A 20,031-nucleotide genomic window follows, 5' to 3' on the forward strand; every position below is an offset into this window, starting at 1 on the left:
TAGGTGGATCTCCAATATCCCCTATGGACAATATTGGAGGATCAGAAAGAACTGTACAGAGGATGCTGATTTCTTTAAAGAGGCTGTTACTCTTAAAAACCATTTCAGGAGCAAAGGTTATCCTAAAAAGCCGTTATGTGATGCCTTTACTAAGGCCAAATCTTTTACACAAAAGAAATGCATCGAGAAAATAAAATCTAACGACAGCATGCCAGATAAATCCTCCAATGTAGTGAACTGGAGTTTCATCACTACTTTTAATCAATCCCATGCCACTATATGTAATTTGATTAAACATTGGTTTATCCTTAAAGGGGAACCTATATTATCAATGCACATACCTGCACAACCTAGAATGATCTTTCAAAAAAATCGTACTCTCCGGAATCTTGTTGCCCCCAGCAACACAACTTTTAAGTCCTCATCTTCTTGCACAACCTGGATATGCCCTAGACCAGGTTGTTTTGCATGCAAGACCCCTACGTGCCTGTACTTCCATATTGAATGGGGGACAGGAATTTAAGTTCCGTTCTACAGGTGCCAGCTTCAAAGTCAACTGCCATGTTAACTGTCAATCCTGCTAAGTCATTTATTTAATTGAGTGTGGTTGTGGTTTGCAGTACATTGGTCGGACGATACAGACGATGCATGCTAGACTCAACAAGCACCGTCAAAACAGCCGTAAAGGGTTCATGCTACATACTCTTTCTAAACACTTTTCTTTAGTGCAAAAGAATTGGAATACATTAAAACTTCCTGTTATCGACCGGATTCCAGACGATTGGCCTGACCGGTATAATAATCTAATAAGAAGGGGGAGTTTCTGGATTTTTAAGGTTGGCACACTGGCACCTGAAGGGTTAACCCTCATTATTGAGAAAATTACGTAATATATGCATGCTGCTATTCATATATTAATTATGTGTATATTTTATGTGCACTGTTCTTATTTGTCTTTTAAATTTAGATTGTTTTTTAAATTAAGTTTTTTTGTTTTTTCATCATCCCTGTTATATTCCTTTAGTGGAGCCTTGATTGGCCCGTTTCAACTATGTGGGCGGTCTGTGGAATTGTTTTTGATTGTTCAGAGGCTGCCTTCCCTTTATATACTTTCCCCACCCCACTCTACCTATAATTGCCACCTGAGAAAGACGGAGCTATTGAAACGCGTTGTGGAAACTAATAAATGAAGATTTTATATCAGCTCACCGTCTCGCATGCGCTCCTATGACCGTTTTTTTGTCCCTTCTCATAAACTAAATTTTATTCATATCCCACCATCTTTGGATGAATGGGTTCTGACAAGAGAATCATAGTTCATTGTAAAATACTTGCAACACCACGAACATGACTTCTCTCCATTCTGACTTTCCTCATTTTGTCTAATTTGTCTTTAGTGAGAAACCTTTTCTTACAGGAGGAGAATATAGAGAGCTCTTCTCTTCTATGGTAATTCTCTCATGTCTGACCTGATATAATTGTAAAGTGTCTGCCCCATTCAGAACATGAATGTGGCTTCTCTACTTTGTGACTTATTTTTATTTACCTTACTTATATTGCACCATCACATTCTGCAGCTCTGTACAAACATCATCACTGTCCCCATTGGGGCTCACAATCTAAATTCAATATCAGAATGTCTTTGGCATGTGGGAAGAAACCCAAGCCATGATGGGGAGAAGACAAAAACCTTGTGCACATATTGTCCTTTGTGGGTTACAAAACCCAGTAATCTAGCACTGCAAGGCTACAATGCTAACCACTGAGTGAACCATTGAGCCACTCAAGTTTAACAAGATCTGATATCAGCATAAAACATCACATATTATGAACTGGAATATGGCTTTTATCCTGTGTGAACTCTCTTATGTTTATTAAGGTGACACTTAACTGCAAAACATTTCCCACAGTCTGTACATGAATACGGCTTCTCTCCTGTGTGAATTCTCTGATGTGTGGTGAGATATGATTTATCTGCAAAACATTTCCCACATTTTGAACATGAATACGGCTTTTCTCCTGTGTGACTTCTCTCATGTGCAACAAGATTTGATTTCTTTTTATAACATTTCCCACATTTTGAACATGAAAACGGCTTCTCTACTGTGTGACTTCTTTGATGTGTGATAAAATATGATATATCTGCAAAACATTTCCCACATTTTGAACATGAATATGGCGTCTCTCCTGTGTGAATTCTCTGATGTGTGATAAGATGTGATTTATCTGCAAAACATTTCCCACATTCTGAACATGAATACGGCTTCTCTCCTGTGTGACTTCTCTGATGTGCAACAAGATTTGCTTTACTTGAGAGACTTTTTCCACATTCTGAACATGAATATGGCTTCTCACCCGTGTGAACTCTTCCATGTCTAGCAAGCATAGATTTATTTCTAAAGCATTTCCCACATTCTAAACATGCAAACGGCTTTTCTCCTGTGTGAATTTTCTGATGTAGGGCATGATTTGATCTACTTGAAAAACGTTTCCCACATTCTGAACAGGAATACGGCTTTTCTCCTGTGTGACTTCTCTCATGTACAGCAAGATTTGCTTTACTTGAGAAACTTTTCCCACATTCTGAGCATGAATACGGCTTCTCACCTGTGTGAACTTTTTCATGTGCAACAAGAAGATAATTTTTTTTAAAACTTTTTCCACACTCTGAACATGAGTGCAACGTTTCTACAGTGTGACTTCTCTGATGTTGAACAAATATATTAAATCTTGTAATACACATTCCACATACTGAACATACATACGGCTTCTCGGTGTGATTTTTCTCATGTGCGACTAGATGTGATTTATGTGTAAACCGTGTTTCACATTTTGAACATGAATACGGCTTCTCTCCAATGTGACTTCTCTCATGTGTGATAAGATGTGACTTATCTGTAAAACATTTTCCACATTCTGAACATGAATACGGCTTCTCTCCTGTGTGACTTCTTCTGTGTGTAAAAAGATCTGAGTTTTTTGAAAACTGTTTTCCACATTCCTCACATTGAAATCTTGTTCTGTCTTTCAGACCTGTACATGTGGTGACAGTCGGAGCTTGGTCAGGAGACAGTTCCTCTGGATTATGTGGATTATATGACAAATCTGCAGTGTGTCCTGGACGTACATTAATGGTGATGAGGTTTTCTTCTGAAGAGGGTTGCACAATATCTTCACCTTCTGCTTTATGTTTTAGCAAAAACATGAAGTTTCCTTTACAGTTCTTGTTTCGATTTTCTGTTTGAAAAAAAATAATAATATCCATTTTTCAATCCCGTTAAACCACAGAATTACATACATTTATAATACCTTCATTAGTGTGGATTTACTCAGGACTTATGCGTGCCAAAGTGGATTAAACATGAAAAGAGCATGGCAACTTTTATATTTATATCTCTTTATAATTCAATACAGAATCCAGTGCTATAACGCTTTGTATAAACACTCCGAAAAGGATTTGTGTCTACAGTGAGTGATTGCGTTACTTACATAAACCTCGACTAAATCCAGCCTGTCCTCTGCCTACACAGATTCTCTGCACCAACTGGGCTGCACTTTCATAAATCAACATATTGAATGTTCAACCGATTGAATCCTCAAATCGACCCATGACACCCATCTGACCTAAGAGCAGAGCAGATATAACCCGGCACACCGAGAAGTACAGTCCCATTAATTACAATAGGCCCATGAATCATACAGTAGCTGTACTGCCCAGGGTTCCGTTACGTCTCTCCATGCTCAATATCACAGTCTGGAGATGAATATTGGAAAGACACCATGATTTAATATTATCAACAATCTCATTTACCAAGATATTGTGAGATGAGATAAAGCAAACATCTGAGGCTGAATTCATGGCGCCTCATGGTTTGTAAAGCCTAATTGCTGAACAGCTAAGACTACACATTAATGTAATGTCCTGCTCCTGACCACTGCAGCCGATCAGAGCTCCACACTCAGTAGAAAGCAGGACATCATGGCTTCCTGGCCAGAGATCAGACTAGAGTCCTTTTTTTTTTAAGAAAATGAAGCAAAGCCAGATATATATCCTAAAAGTGACTACCAGAAGACCGGCCACCAAAGAGCCATTATGTTTTAGAGTATAGGACAGTGGAGCTTCAGATACCAGGGACATCAGATGGACAAGGTGTCACAATGCGTGCGGAGAAGTCAGGAGATCCTGCATCATAGAATAGATGTAGAAAATAACCATGGCCTCTGTTCTCTGCTCTCATTATTAGGACCCTTCCTACAAGAGACACACAAGCCGGTCACAGGCAGGATACAGCTCTTACACAAAGCAAAGCACAAGCATGTACTCATGTGGTTGTATCAGTCACAGTCCTGCAGTGAGAGCCGGAATCAGAGACAGTGTCAACTGAATGCGTTTTTTTAATTTTATTTCTATTAATATTTATGCACTAGTCTCTAATGATCTAGCCCAGGTCCACTTGATGAAACCACATGGACCAGGGATCGTCTCACCACAAAACTGTGGTCATAATGCTACTCAGACAACACAGGGTGAGTGTAAATCAGTGTGGCAATGCTTTATTGAACCACAAAAGAGGCAGATAACACATAGAGCAGTCCCAGCAAAATACGTCAAGATGGTGCACATTACAGAGTCTCACCCTTCCGCTGACTCACCAGGATAATGACAGCTGTTACTTCAGAGCTCCCAGGGTCGACTACTTCACCTGTGGCACGCACACAGAGAGGAGGTAACGACAAGCTTAGGAAGTTGGCAGTCTATTCAGGTACAAGGCCAGTTGACCCAAGGGTCACAACCTTGCTTCTCCGAACATCTCCATGGAGCCAGGTGACCGTCAGGTTCCAATCCTGGCTTTCTCCAAATGTATCCATGCTTCAGTGATGAAAACAGTGCCGCAAACTTGAATAAAAGTTCAATTTATTTAGACAAATCCATTAAAATCCTCGTTTCATAGTGGTACAGTAAATAATGGAGTACATGATGCGACCAACGTGCTTCGACCTGTTAAGATCTTAACAGGTCGAAGCGCATTGGTCGTATCATGTACTCCATTATTTACTGTACAACTATGAAACAAGGATTTTAATGGATTTGTCTAAATAAATTGAACTTTTATCCAAGTTTCACGCTGGGGATTTACTTCCTTCCTTTTTTCTTCTGTTGTGGACAGTGCCTCTTATCCAGGCACCTGCGTGCGTGAATTTCATTCTGAGTCAATCAAGACTTTTGTTACTGTGAAAGCTTGCACACAAGGACTTCTGCTTCAAACTGGTGAGCTGAATATTTCCCCTTCCTTTTTCCCTTGCATATACATGCTTCAGTGATGGTCAGTGGAGAAGATCTGTATTCTTCCAAACGGGGCCTAGGTCCCCTAAGTTGTTTCCTGTAGAATGATAGATCCATGTTCCTTGTGATGGAGCCATGATGTATTGGCAGCAGACCTGTAGGGTTCCCTGGATGTTTGGATGTCTTGGCAGAATCTCTGGCTGTCTCTGTCATAAAGGCATATCACCTCTTTTTACGTTTAACAAATGTCCTAGCATTACTTGATTATTTAACCTATTTGCATAGTTTTTCCTCCTGTTTTCGAAGTCACCAAACTATCTAGCCTACAGTGCATAATTAGTGCATCAATAATCATCACTAGTCATCAAAGATAAGCGCACAATATGTTATGTTATATTAAATGTCAATATTACAGGCTTACACAAGCAAGTCTTTTTCTTGACCAAACACAAATTCAAAAGTCAACATACAGATAACAGTCTAGTTTTCTCGGTTTGATAAAAATAGTCATCTGGTTAATTAAGATAAAATGCTGGGTCTCCACAGTGGCACAGTGTTAGCCGCAGCCGCCGGCTCCTGCAGCAAAAGGGCGACCACGTGTGCCCGCTTTTAAAGATTAATGAATATTCACTGCTCTCCATGCCTATGTGAGTGGAGAGCAATGAATATTCATGGTCTTTAGTAGCAGGCACAAGTAATTGCCCGGCAGCTGCAGGAAGCCGCCGGCTGCTGCTAACACTGTGTCACTATTAAAGAAGATAAATATTCACTGCTCCACATGCCCATAGTCCCGGCGTGGAGAGAAGTAGGTACAGTGGGGCAAAAAAGTATTTAGTCAGTCAGCAATAGTGCAAGTTCCACCACTTAAAAAGATGAGAGGCGTCTGTAATTTACATCATAGGTAGACCTCAACTATGGGAGACAAACTGAGAAAAAAAAATCCATAAAATCACATTGTCTGTTTTTTTATCATTTTTTTTGCATATTATGGTGGAAAATATGGCCATGGTCAGAAACAAACAATCAAGATTTCTGGCTCTCACAGACCTGTAACGTCTTCTTTAAGAGTCTCCTCTTTCCTCCACTCATTACCTGTAGTAATGGCACCTGTTTAAACTTGTTATCAGTATAAAAAGACACCTGTGCACACCCTCAAAAAGTCTGACTCCAAACTCCACTATGGTGAAGACCAAAGAGCTGTCAAAGGACACCAGAAACAAAATTGTAGCCCTGCACCAGGCTGGGAAGACTGAATCTGCAATAGCCAACCAGCTTGGAGTGAAGAAATCAACAGTGGGAGCAATAATTAGAAAATGGAAGACATACAAGACCACTGATAATCTCCCTCGATCTGGGGCTCCACGCAAAATCCCACCCCGTGGGGTCAGAATGATCACAAGAACGGTGAGCAAAAATCCCAGAACCGTGCGGGGGGACCTCGTGAATGAACTGCAGAGAGCTGGGACCAATGTAACAAGGCCTACCATAAGTAACACACTACGCCACCATGGACTCAGATCCTGCAGTGCCAGACGTGTCCCACTGATTAAGCCAGTACATGTCCGGGCCCGTCTGAAGTTTGCTAGAGAGCATTTGGATGATCCAGAGGAGTTTTGGGAGAATGTCCTATGGTCTGATGAAACCAAACTGGAACTGTTTGGTAGAAACACAACTTGTCGTGTTTGGAGGAAAAAGAATACTGAGTTGCATCCATCAAACACCATACCTACTGTAAAGCATGGTGGTGGAAACATCATGCTTTGGGGCTGTTTCTCTGCAAAGGGGCCAGGACGACTGATCCGGGTACATGAAAGAATGAATGGGGCCATGTATCATGAGATTTTGAGTGCAAACCTCCTTCCATCAGCAAGGGCATTGAAGATGAAACGTGGCTGGGTCTTTCAACATGACAATGATCCAAAGCACACCGCCAGGGCAACGAAGGAGTGGCTTCGTAAGAAGCATTTCAAGGTCCTGGAGTGGCCTAGCCAGTCTCCAGATCTCAACCCTATAGAAAACCTTTGGAGGGAGTTGAAAGTCCGTGTTGCCAAGCGAAAAGCCAAAAACATCACTGCTCTAGAGGAGATCTGCATGGAGGAATGGGCCAACATACCAACAACAGTGTGTGGCAACCTTGTGAAGACTTACAGAAAACGTTTGACCTCTGTCATTGCCAACAAAGGATATATTACAAAGTATTGAGATGAAATTTTGTTTCTGACCAAATACTTATTTTCCACCATAATATGCAAATAAAATGTTAAAAAAACAGACAATGTGATTTTCTGGATTTTTTTTTTCTCAGTTTGTCTCCCATAGTTGAGGTCTACCTATGATGTAAATTACAGACGCCTCTCATCTTTTTAAGTGGTGGAACTTGCACTATTGCTGACTGACTAAATACTTTTTTGCCCCACTGTATGTTACTGCCATACACTGCTTTCAAGCATAAATCAGTTGCTGGCATCACAACAGGACAATGCAAGGAAGCGCATGGAAGGTAAGTAGAAAGGTTTATGTTTTTTTTAATGTTTTTTCTGATGGGGGCCATGCATACAGTGGGGAAAAAAATATTTAGTCAGTGACCAATTGTGCAAGTTCTCCCACATAAAATGATGAGAGGTCTGTAATTGACATCATAGGTAGAGCACAACTATGAGAGTAAAAATGAGAAAACAAATCCAGAAAATCACCGCGTCTGATTTTGCAAGATTTTTTTGCAAAATATGGTAGAAAATAAGTATTTGGTTATTAACAAAAGTTCATATCAATATCTTGTTATATATCCTTTGTTGGCAATGACAGAGGTCTAGCATTTTCTGTAAGTCTTCACAAGGTTGGCACACACTGTTGATGGTATGCTGGCCCATTCCTCCATGCAGATCTCCTCTAGAGCAGGGGTCCCCAACTCCAGTCCTCAAGGCCCACCAACAGGTCATGTTTTCAGAATTTCCTTTGCATTGCACAGGTGATGCAATTATTACCTGGGCAAGACTAAGGAAATCCTGAAAACATGACATGTTGGTGGGCCTTGAGGACTGGAGTTGGGGACCCCTGCTCTAGAGCAGTGATGTTTTGAGCCTGTCACTGGGCAACCTGGACTTTCAACTCCCTCTAAAGGTTTTTTTATGAGATTGAGATGTGGAGACTGGCTAGGCCACTCCAGGACCTTCATATGCTTGTTACATAGCCACTCCTTCATTGCCCTGGCGGTGTGCTTGGGGACATTATCATGCTAAAAGACTCATCCATGTTTCATCTTCAATGCCCTTGCTGATGGAAGGAGGTTTGCACTCAAAATATCATAGCCCCATTCTTTCATGTACATGGATCAGTCGTCCTGGTCCCTTTGCAGAGAAACAGCCCCAAAGCATGATGTTGCCACCCCATGCAGTAGGTATGGTGGTCTTTGGATGCAACTCAGCATTCTGTCTCCTGAAAACACGATGAGTTTTGTTTCTATCAAACAGTTCCACTTTGGTTTCATCAGACCGTAGGACATTCTCTCAATACTCTTCTGGATAATCCAAATGCTCTTTAGCAAACCTCAGATGGGCCGGGACATGTACTGACTTAACCAGGGGGACACGTCTGGCACTGCATGATCTAAGTCCCTGGCGGTGTAGTGTGTTACTGATGGTAGCCTTTCTTATGGTGGTCCCAGCTCTATGCAGGTCATTCACTAGGTCCCCCCATGTTGTTCTGGGATTTTGGCTGACTGTTCTTGTGATTATTCAGATTATCAGTGGTCGTACAGTATATGTCTTCCATTTTCTTATTATTGATTCCACAGTTGAATTCATCACACCAAGTTGCTTGCCTATTGCAGATTCAGTCTTCCCAGCCTGGTGCAGGGCTACAATTTTGTTCCTGGTGTCCTTCGACAGCTCTTTGGTCTTCACCATAGTGGAGTTTGGAGTGTGACTGTTTGAGGGTGTGCACAGGTGTCTTTTTATACTGATAACAAGTTCAAACAGGAGCCATTACTACAGATAATGAGTGGAGGAAAGAGGAGACTCTTAAAGAAGAGGTTACAGGTCTGTGAGAGCCAGAAATCTTGCATGTTTTTAGGTGACTAAATACTTATTTTCCACCATATTTTGCCAAAAAAATCTTGCTAAATCAGACAAGGTGATTTTCTGGATTTGTTTTCTAATTTTGACTCTCATATGATGTCAATTACAGGCCTCTCTCATCTTTTTTAAGTGGGAGAACTTGGATAATTGGTCTAAATACTTTCCCCCCCCCACTGTACTAGGATAGGGATGAGGTGGCCATGCAGACCAGGAAAGGGATGAGGGGGCCATGCCTACCAGGATAGGGATGAGGGGGCCATGCCTACCATGATGACGAGGGGACTATGCCTACCAGAATAGGGATGAGGGGGCCATGCAGACCAGGAAAGGGATGAGGGGGCCATGCCTACCAGGATAGGGATGAGGGGGCCATGCCTACCATGATGACGAGGGGACTATGCCTACCAGGATAGGGATGAGGGGGCCATGCCTACCTTGATGACGAGGAGACCATGCCTACCAGGATAGGGATGAGGGGGCCATGCCTACCATGATGACGAGGGGACTATTAAGTTGGAAACTTGGGCTGAAAGGTGGCAGATGAGGTTTAACAATGATAAATGTAAGGTTATACACATGGGAATCAAGGGTATCAAGAGGTCTGGATACACATGATGAGAGCATTATACTGCCTCTGTACAAATCCCTAGTTAGACCGCACATGGAGTACTGTGTCCAGTTTTGGGCACCGGTGCTCAGGAAGGATATAATGGAACTAGAGAGAGTACAAAGGAGGGCAACAAAATTAATAAAGGGGATGGGAGAACTACAATACCCAGATAGATTAGCGAAATTAGGATTATTTAGTCTAGAAAAAAGACGACTGAGGGGCGATCTAATAACCATGTATAAGTATATAAGGGGACAATACAAATATCTCGCTGAGGATCTGTTTATACCAAGGAAGGTGACGGGCACAAGGGGGCATTCTTTGCGTCTGGAGGAGAGAAGGTTTTTCCACCAACATAGAAGAGGATTCTTTACTGTTAGGGCAGTGAGAATCTGGAATTGCTTGCCTGAGGAGGTGGTGATGGCGAACTCAGTCGAGGGGTTCAAGAGAGGCCTGGATGTCTTCCTGGAGCAGAACAATATTGTATCATACAATTAGGTTCTGTAGAAGGACGTAGTTCTGGGGATTTATTATGATGGAATATAGGCTGAACTGGATGGACAAATGTCTTTTTTCGGCCTTACTAACTATGTTACTATGTTACTATGGGAAGAAGGAATCAATATCACCATTACACACTGAATGGGAAACCACTGGGTAAATCTGACAGGGAGAAGGACTTGGGGATCCTAGTTAATGATAAACTTACCTGGAGCAGCCAGTGCCAGGCAGCAGCTGCCAAGGCAAACAGGATCATTGGGTGCATTAAAAGAGGTCTGGATACACATGATGAGAGCATTATACTGCCTCTGTACAAATCCCTAGTTAGACCGCACATGGAGTACTGTGTCCAGTTTTGGGCACCGGTGCTCAGGAAGGATATAATGGAACTAGAGAGAGTACAAAGGAGGACAACAAAATTAATAAAGGGGATGGGAGAACTACAATACCCAGATAGATTAGCGAAATTAGGATTATTTAGTCTAGAAAAAAGACGACTGAGGGGCGATCTAATAACCATGTATAAGTATATAAGGGGACAATACAAATATCTCGCTGAGGATCTGTTTATACCAAGGAAGGTGACGGGCACAAGGGGGCATTCTTTGCGTCTGGAGGAGAGAAGGTTTTTCCACCAACATAGAAGAGGATTCTTTACTGTTAGGGCAGTGAGAATCTGGAATTGCTTGCCTGAGGAGGTGGTGATGGCGAACTCAGTCGAGAGGTTCAAGAGAGGCCTGGATGTCTTCCTGGAGCAGAACAATATTGTATCATACAATTAGGTTCTGTAGAAGGACGTAGATCTGGGGATTTATTATGATGGAATATAGGCTGACCTGGATGGACAAATGTCTTTTTTCGGCCTTACTAACTATGTTACTATGCATACCAGGATAGGGATGAGGGGGCCATGCTTACCAGGATAGGGATGAGGGGACCATGCCTACCAGAATAGGGATGAGGGGGCCATGCCTACCAGGATAGGGATGAGGGGGCCATGCCTACCAGGATAGGGATGATGGGGCCATGCCTACCATGATGACGAGGGGACCATGCCTACCAGGATAGGGATGAGGGGGCCATGCCTACCAGGATAGGGATGAGGGGGCCATGCCTACCAGGATAGGGATGAGGGGGCCATGCCTACCAGGATAGGGATGAGGGGGCCATGCGTACCAGGATAGGGATGAGGGGGCCATGCCTACCATGATGAGGGGACTATGCATACCAGGATGGGGACAAGGGGACCGTGCATACCAGGATGGGGACGAGGGGACAATGCATACCAGGATAGGGATGAGGGGACCATGTATACCTAGATTTGGGGACAAATATATATATATACTAGGATGGGGGATATTAGTATAGAATTGACCACATTTTTTGCTTACTTTTTTTCTATTTTCCTCCTCTAAAACCTAGGTGTGTCTTATACTCCGAAAAAACATGGGAAGAATGATGTCCATTAAAACATCAAGTTATAGGAAGAAAAAGGAGGGAAGGGTAGGGAACATTTGATGCCATCAGCATTACAATTATGAGGTTACTAAAATCCAAAGGAATCCAAACATTGTGCAGCCAAGCACAGACCATAATCAGTAGAAAGTAGCGCAACGGAAAAAAGGGTGGGTCTCATCAGTCTGACGAAAGTTGGTAGACATTGGATTACGGAAATTCAATTCAGTCTCTCCAAGCCTCACAGCATCTATTCCAGTCCGTGAGGGATTCACCAATCAAATGTTTCATCCTACTTAGAATGGCTATTTTAGAGAACCATCCATCCAGAGTAGGGGAGAAAGTACTTTCCAAGTGACGAAGAATAATTGGCAAAACTAGTTGGTTCATAAAGAGCAAAAGAGATTCAGGAGAGTCGGGTACAGAGAGACTAGTCATTTTTTGGTTTGAATTACCAAAGTCCAGAAACATTTGATTATGGGACGGCTCAACCACATGTGTGTCACTGTCCCCTCTTCCACTCCACATCTCCAGCATCTGATACTGCAGGAATCCACTCGTATAGTAATACAGGAACCCAATACCATCTGGAGATAATCCAAAAGGACGTCTCTTGAGCTTTGGTTGCAATGGAAGTTTTATGAGAAAATTAAAGACATTTGGTCCATTGTGAGTCCTCAAAAGATATGCCATATTGTTTTTCCCATGCAGTGCAATAGGGTAATCTGACAGTGGTGGTTTGGGCTATTGGGCACTGTGGGTTCCAGAGGATTGTAGTTAATGCTTTTGGATATATAGTTTGCGCTATATGAATCCAAAGTTCCTTCTGTTAAGTAGAAAATAATCGAGTATTCTGGAATGTTCTGCCTCCATTTTAGTATTTTCTACAATCCGGAAGACTGAGGCTTCCCATCTGTTTAGACCTAAGATATCACCTCGAATATGTGGATAACCAGACAACCAGATGAACTTGCAGAAGCCACTGCCGAGAAAACATTGTCATAGTAAAACCTGTTCAATTATATACACATACTGTGGGGTATTCAAATACCATTCCCATCCAGGGGAGGAACCCCAGGTGTATGGAGACAGGTATATATGCACAATGTTATATTTCAATCATTTGTGACATATGTAAACTATTCATGATCAAGCTCCTCAAACCTGATATCATTATTAGCATGGTACGATCTCACCCATTTCTTTTAGTGTAACAGGTGCTCGGCGTCTCCATACAGTCTACATACACCTGGGGTTCCTCCCCTGGCTGGGAAAGGTATTTGAATACCCCACAGTATGTGTATATAATTGAACAGGTTTTACTATGACTATGTTTTCTCGGCCTCCATGTTGTTAAGTTTATACGCTGATTTGAATGTGTATATATATATATATATATATATATATATATATATATATATATAGAAGGTCACTGCGATTAGCTTTATAACCTGTTTGATTTTTTTATCTCTGTTTTGGAGTGATATCCTTCTACCTCAAGAACCCAGCAGTTACCTCCACCTTCTGCTGCTAATTAACACACTTTTGCTGAAGGTTTAAATACATTCATTTTCTGCAGCATTGTGATGGTGTTAGCTCAATTTCCCTTGTTTGGTTGGAAGTACTAGCAGTCGGTTAGTGTCTTATTGGAGCCTCTTGGAGGATTGCTGGCGTGATATCTTGGTACCCTTCTCAAGCTAAGTATATTCCCTCATTTGTCCACCCTCTCTCTTTAGTTGTAGTGGGTGCACTCACCCCATCCCTTCCCTATCCAGGGCCTATCACTAGGGTCAGGCAGGGATTAGTTTCCTAATCGGCGATAGGTGCGCAACCTATATAGGGACGTTTAGGGCAGACAGGGTTAGATCTGCCTAGGGGTCTCTCCACTTCTTCCTTCCCTAGTGTTAGGAATATGAGAGGGAGGGGGAAGTCCAAAGTATTTTATACCACGTTGTTAAGGATGATTACGAAGATATTCAAAAGGGACGTTTTGCTAATATGTACTATATGAAGTGCTTATGTGTTCTTTAAGTTATGGCTGCCAATACGGTAGCCTTCAGTAGACTCTTACATGATTAATTTACTGAGCTTATCAACAACGAATGGAAAATGCGCCTGTACTTGGGAATTATCAGTCCCCACACTTGTCAATTCCCACAGGAATCAGCAACCATTAGCAATATTGCAATGAGATAATATGTTGAAAAACACCTTGCGTTCCATATAAATAAACTGCATTTCAACCAATAAAACCGGAAAGTATTTCAGACATGACGTGTTCTTGTCTTCTGTTTTTTTCCCACGATTTGGCCACAGAGAATTAAGAGTAGTCACACCTTAGTGTGAGAACATCAACAGTTGTCGTCTTTCACCATAGGAAAGTGTGTCCTGCAGTGATACACATGGGGCTTCCCACACTTACCTGGTCCCGGGACTGACTACTTAACATGGAGCTATTTGCTGCCTTGATCTGACCAACTGACTGCCCGATATGGTGACTGACATGGAGTCTCAGCTATCACACCTTTAGGTCTGACTAATTTTCCATCACTATTGACATCTATTAACCTATTTGTTCACCTTAGACTATCATACCTTAGGTGTTTCCTTCACTGTGAACCCCATTCCTTGTATGACATTATATGTGGGGTCAATTGTCTTATTTAGCACTATTATAGGGCTTACATATTTTCGAGTTTTTGTATACTATTGCTTACCAATTTTGGGGATGCCCTACTTTGGACACAGATTCTCATGTTGTGTGTAATTTATTGAGCTGCTAACTCCTACTCAATTTTATTGTGGGACAGCATTGGGGACAGTCTTTTCATTTGATACATGTACTGGGGCTTGAGTTCTTGTTATTTATACATTGCGTATATTCCTTTGTATTGTATCTATATATATGTATCTACAGTATATATATATATATATATATATATATATATATTAGTCATATGGACTTTACTGGCACCAGGGTTGCTGTAGTGTCATTTTTTGACTTTCAAACGTTTTTTATTGTGTGCTTTTTGTGGTCAATAAAGGTATTTTGTACAATTTTCCTATATTGAGGTGTGCACCTTTTATGCATAGGTCTTTTTCTTCATGTACATTGAAGCCACAGTACTGAACACACCAATTGTGCCAAACACATACACACTGCTTTCATCAATCCGACCTACATCCTCACGGTTCATGGGGCTTCACCTGGCCAAAGCCTTCTTTAGTGTACCACTACACCCTGAGGGCTGACAATACACTTGGATTGTGATACCTCAAGGGGTGCAAAACAGCCCCTCAATGTTCATCCAGGCCATGACCACAGTTCTGGAGTCGTGGAAGATGACACATCCCACTGTCACTCTCCTGCAGTACGTGGATGACCTCCTCCTCTGTGCTGACAGCCTGACAGAAGCACAAACAGAGTCAATCTCCTACTTCACTTTCTGGCATACAGTCATGGCCAAAAGTATTGACACCCCTGCAATTCTGTCAGATAATACTCAGTTTCTTCCTGAAAATGATTGCAAACACAAATTCTTTGGTATTATTTATCTTATTATCTTCATTTAATTTGTCTTAAATTAAAAAACACAAAAGAGAATGAAGCAAAAAGCAAAACATTGATCATTTCACACAAAACTCCAAAAATGCGCCAGACAAAAGTATTGGCACCCTCAGCCTAATACTTGGTTGCACAACCTTTAGCCAAAATAACTGCGACCAACCGCTTCCGGTAACCATCAATGAGTTTCTGACAATGCTCTGCTGGAATTTTAGACCATTCTTCTTTGGCAAACTGCTCCAGGTCCCTGATATTTGAAGGGTGCCTTCTCCAAACTGCCATTTTTAGATCTCTCCACAGGTGTTCTATGGGATTCAGGTCTGGACTCATTGCTGGCCACCTTAGAAGTCTCCAGTGCTTTCTCTCAAACCATTTTCTAGTGCTTTTTGAAGTGTGTTTTGGGTCATTGTCCTGCTGGAAGACCCATGACCTCTGAGGGAGACCCAGCTTTCTCACACTGGGCCCTATATTATGCTGCAAAATTTGTTGGTAGTCTTCAGACTTCATAATGCCATGCACACGGTCAAGCAGTCCAGTGCCAGAGGCAGCAAAGCAACCCCAAAACATCAGGGAACCTCCGCCATGTTTGACTGTAGGGACCGTGTTCTTTTCTTTGAATGCCTCTTTTTTTCTCCTGTAAACTCTATGTTGATGCCTTTGCCCAAAAAGCTCTACTTTTGTCTCATCTGAAGAGAGAACATTCTTCCAAAACGTTTTAGGCTTTTTCAGGTAAGTTTTGGCAAACTGCAGCCTGGCTTTTTTATGTCTCGGGGTAAGAAGTGGGGTCTTCCTGAGTCTCCCACCATACAGTCCCTTTTCATTCAGACGCTGACGGATAGTATGGGTTGACACTGTTGTACCCTCGGACTGCAGGGCGGCTTGAACTTGTTTGGATGTTAGTCGAGGTTCTTTATCCAACATCCACACAATCTTGCATTGAAATCTCTTGTCAATTTTTCTTTTCCGTCCACATCTAGGGAGGTTAGCCACAGTGCCACAGGCTTTACACTTCTTGATGACACTGCGCACGGTAGACACAGGAACATTCAGGTCTTTGGAGATGGACTTGTAGCCTGGAGATTGCTCATGCTTCCTCACAATTTGGTTTCTCAAGTCCTCAGACAGTTCTTTGGTCTTCTTTCTTTTCTCCATGCTAAATGTGGTCACACAAGGACAAAGGACAGAGGTTGAGTCAACTTTAATCCATGTCATCTGGCTGCAAGTGTGATTTAGTTATTGCCAACACCTGTTAGGTGCCACAGGTAAGTTACAGGTGCTGTTAATTACACTAATTACAGAAGCATCACATGATTTTTCGAACAGTGCCAATACTTTTGTCCACCCCCTTTTTTATGTTTGGTGTGGAATTATATCCAATTTGGCTTTAGGACAATTGTTTTTGTGTTTTTTTTAATTCAAGACAAATTAAATGAAGATAATAATAACAAAGAATTTGTGTTTGCAATCATTTTCAGGAAGAAACTGAATATTATCTGACAGAATTGCAGGGGTGTCAATACTTTTGGCCATGACTGTACATGGGTGCAAAGCAACCAAAGTCAAGCTGCAGTTCTGCAAGGAAAAAGTTGTGTTTCTAGGACACTGCATCTTCCACCAAACAAAACACCTGACTGAAGACAGGCAATTTGCTGTGCACAACATACCGCTGCCAACCAAGCCAACACAGCTACAGTCCTTCTTTGGACTTGTATCCTACTGCCATCCCTTGATCCTCGATGCCTCTCTACACATGCAACCCTTGTATGACTGCCTCAAGGACACCCCTTTCAGCCTGACCAAGGAAGCCATCGATAGGTTCTACATGGAGAAGGTAATGACAAGCTTAGGAAGATGACAGTCCATTGAGGTAAAAGGCCAGTTGACCGGAAGGTCACAACCTGGCTTTTCACAAACATATCCATGGTTCAGTGATATCAAGGGAGCAGATTTGTATTCTTCCAGCCGGGGCCAAGTTCCCCAAAGCTGGCATCCTGTAGAATGATAAATCTGTGTCCCTCGTGATGGAGCCATGTTGTCGTGGCTGCTTTCCTGTCTTTGGTCCTTTGGATGTCTTGGCTCAATCTCTGTCTCTCTCATACAGAGACATAATAACCTCTTTTTATTTTTAAAGGCAAAGGAGTCGTGGTTGCGCTGCCAGGTATATGGCCACACTGTGCACATGTATAAGTAGATGGATGTCACAGAAAAGATGTTAGCTCATGTTCACTCAGTGGTATATGGTAAAACTGTGAAGATGAAACTATGGAAATGCCCTGATGTCCAAGTGTAGGGTTTGCTGCGATGTCCCGCAGTACGGAGCGTCATCCCGTTGCTGTGCATCCTCCCCCTTGCACTCGAGCAGGTACGTCATGGTGGTGGGCTCTGGCCAGAAGCGCCGCCGTGTAGTAACGATGGGAGCGGCAGGCGTTGTAATGGTGACGTCACCAGTCGTGTGTGACAGGCTTCTGTGAGGGCCAATGACCGACGCGTTTCGAAGAGCACAGCCCTTCTTTCTGAAGGTACGGACCCTCATGGTACACTGCCACTTCCATCCCCTCGCTCGACCCCTTTGCTGAATGTGAGAGGTCTGCCGTGTTACCTGCAGGGGTACGGGTTTTCTATGGGTAGACTGTCATTAATAGCCCTGTGTTCCATATGTATAGATATGTTCCCCATTGAAGCTCATTGTTCTTCCAGCTGCCAACATTCATTTGTGCAGAAAAGTGAATACATGCACAAAATGGTGAAACCCAAATTCGTCTAGGGAGGCCATAGTGCTCTTCCCCTTTATGCCCCTGTGCTTGGTGTATATGCTTAATGCTATAAGCAACTGGAGTCTGTCCCTGAATATGTATCTATTAATTGTTAGTGATCTGTTGGTTATTGGTTTTCGTTATCATTTCCCCTTATAAGTGTTTGGACTTCCTATTGCCTAAGGGTACGTTTCCACGGTCCGGAATGGCTCAGTATTTGCTCAGGATCTGACGCAGGTAAAATCTGCATCGGAGGTCACTGGCAGGTCACCTGCTTTTTTGATGCGGTCTTTGCTGCACTTTTTATGGGGATTTTCATGCGTTTTTTAATGCAGGTTTGTATGTGTTTTGTAACCTAAATATATAAAGAAAAAAATTGTGATGTAATTTCCTTGTCCAACCTCTTCATTTACATACTCCATTGAAGAATAATGTTTACACACATAGAAGGATATAGATGTTAGATAATAGATAGATCTACCTATTTATATCTATCGATAGATATATCTATCGATCTGTCTATCTGATATTCATAGCCTAGGAAGGGGCCATGGATATTGGCCCCCTTACTACAAACACCAGCTCACAGCCGCCCCAGAAATGGCCCATCTCCAAGATGCGCTAATTCCGGCGCTTAGCCTCTCTCTTACCACTGCCCTGTAGCGGTGGCATATGGGGTAATAAGGGTTTAATGTCACTTTGTAAGATAACATCAAGCCGGCTTAGTAATAGAGAAGCGTCAATAAGAACCTATCCATTACTAATCATGTAGTTTGTAAAGGGTTAAATAAACACAGCCAGAATAAAGTAAAGTATTTTAATGAAACAAAACACCACACTTTTCCCATTTTATTATACTGGTAATCCATGTGACGCCCTCGATCTCCTGAAAAAAAAACAAAAAACAAATACTCCCTGGTCCGATGCAGTCCTTAATAACGAGTGTCCCATGACGAGTCCAGCTCTGCTACATCTGGATACATGACATCCAGACATAGCAGAGCTGTAGATGAACACCGGACATCTCCGGCGATCACCTACACTCTAGTTCTCGCAATTGGCTGACCGTGAGAACTAGCCTAGGGTGACCTGAGATAACCCCGGTAACGTGCACGGCCGTTCTCGCGGTAAGCTAAGCTATCGTGAGAACTGCAGTGGACGCGGACTTCCGGCGGTGTGACAGTTAAGACTTATTTAAATTAGTAGACATGCGTAGTAAGCTGTGTTTATGCAGTTATTACGCATGTGACCAATCATTAGATGCGGTTTTATCGCATCTAATGATAGTCTATGGGAAATTTACGCTGCGGGGACGGAGCGTCTCCACATAGTAAATAGACATGCTGCGGTTTATAAAGACGCGCCGCATGTCCGGATACGCAGGTCTGCCGCCTGCATCTCTGAACGCATAGTGGAGACGGGATTGCATGAAATTCCCTCCACTACGCTGTAACATCTGGACGCTGCGCGTTTGATGCTGCAAATGTACGCAGCGTCAAACCCACAGCGTTTACTAACCGTGGAAACAAAGCCTTATAATAAAATTGATCTTGTGTTTGTTATCTAAAAAAATAGTGATTAAAAACCTTTTATTAAATAAATTAGTTTAAAAATCAAATGGGTTTAATGTGATTGTGGAATAGAAGTTATATCCAAAAGACTTACATAAAAAAAAAATAATTATGAAATGGAACAGAAAAGATAACCGTATAGAAATAGTGATTTATTTGAGTTAAAAAAAAAACTTTTGTATTCATTTTTTTATTTGTTACTTTCATGCATTTATA

At 42.2% G+C, this 20,031-nt stretch overlaps 1 protein-coding gene across 1 annotated transcript in view; it reads right to left on the reverse strand.

The window, feature by feature from the left end:
• Positions 1 to 500: 500 nt before the first annotated feature.
• The window catches only part of LOC138638952 (oocyte zinc finger protein XlCOF7.1-like), a 115,192-nt gene continuing 95,661 nt past the window's right edge, over positions 501 to 20,031 (reverse strand). The window contains exon 6 of the mRNA XM_069728714.1: positions 501 to 3,237. Coding sequence (XP_069584815.1) covers positions 1,847 to 3,237 — 1,391 coding nt within the window. The 3' untranslated portion in view covers positions 501 to 1,846. The remainder of the gene's footprint in view (positions 3,238 to 20,031) is intronic.

The sequence above is a fragment of the Ranitomeya imitator genome, chromosome 5 (genome assembly GCF_032444005.1).
Source record: "Ranitomeya imitator isolate aRanImi1 chromosome 5, aRanImi1.pri, whole genome shotgun sequence".
NCBI lineage: Eukaryota > Metazoa > Chordata > Amphibia > Anura > Dendrobatidae > Ranitomeya > Ranitomeya imitator.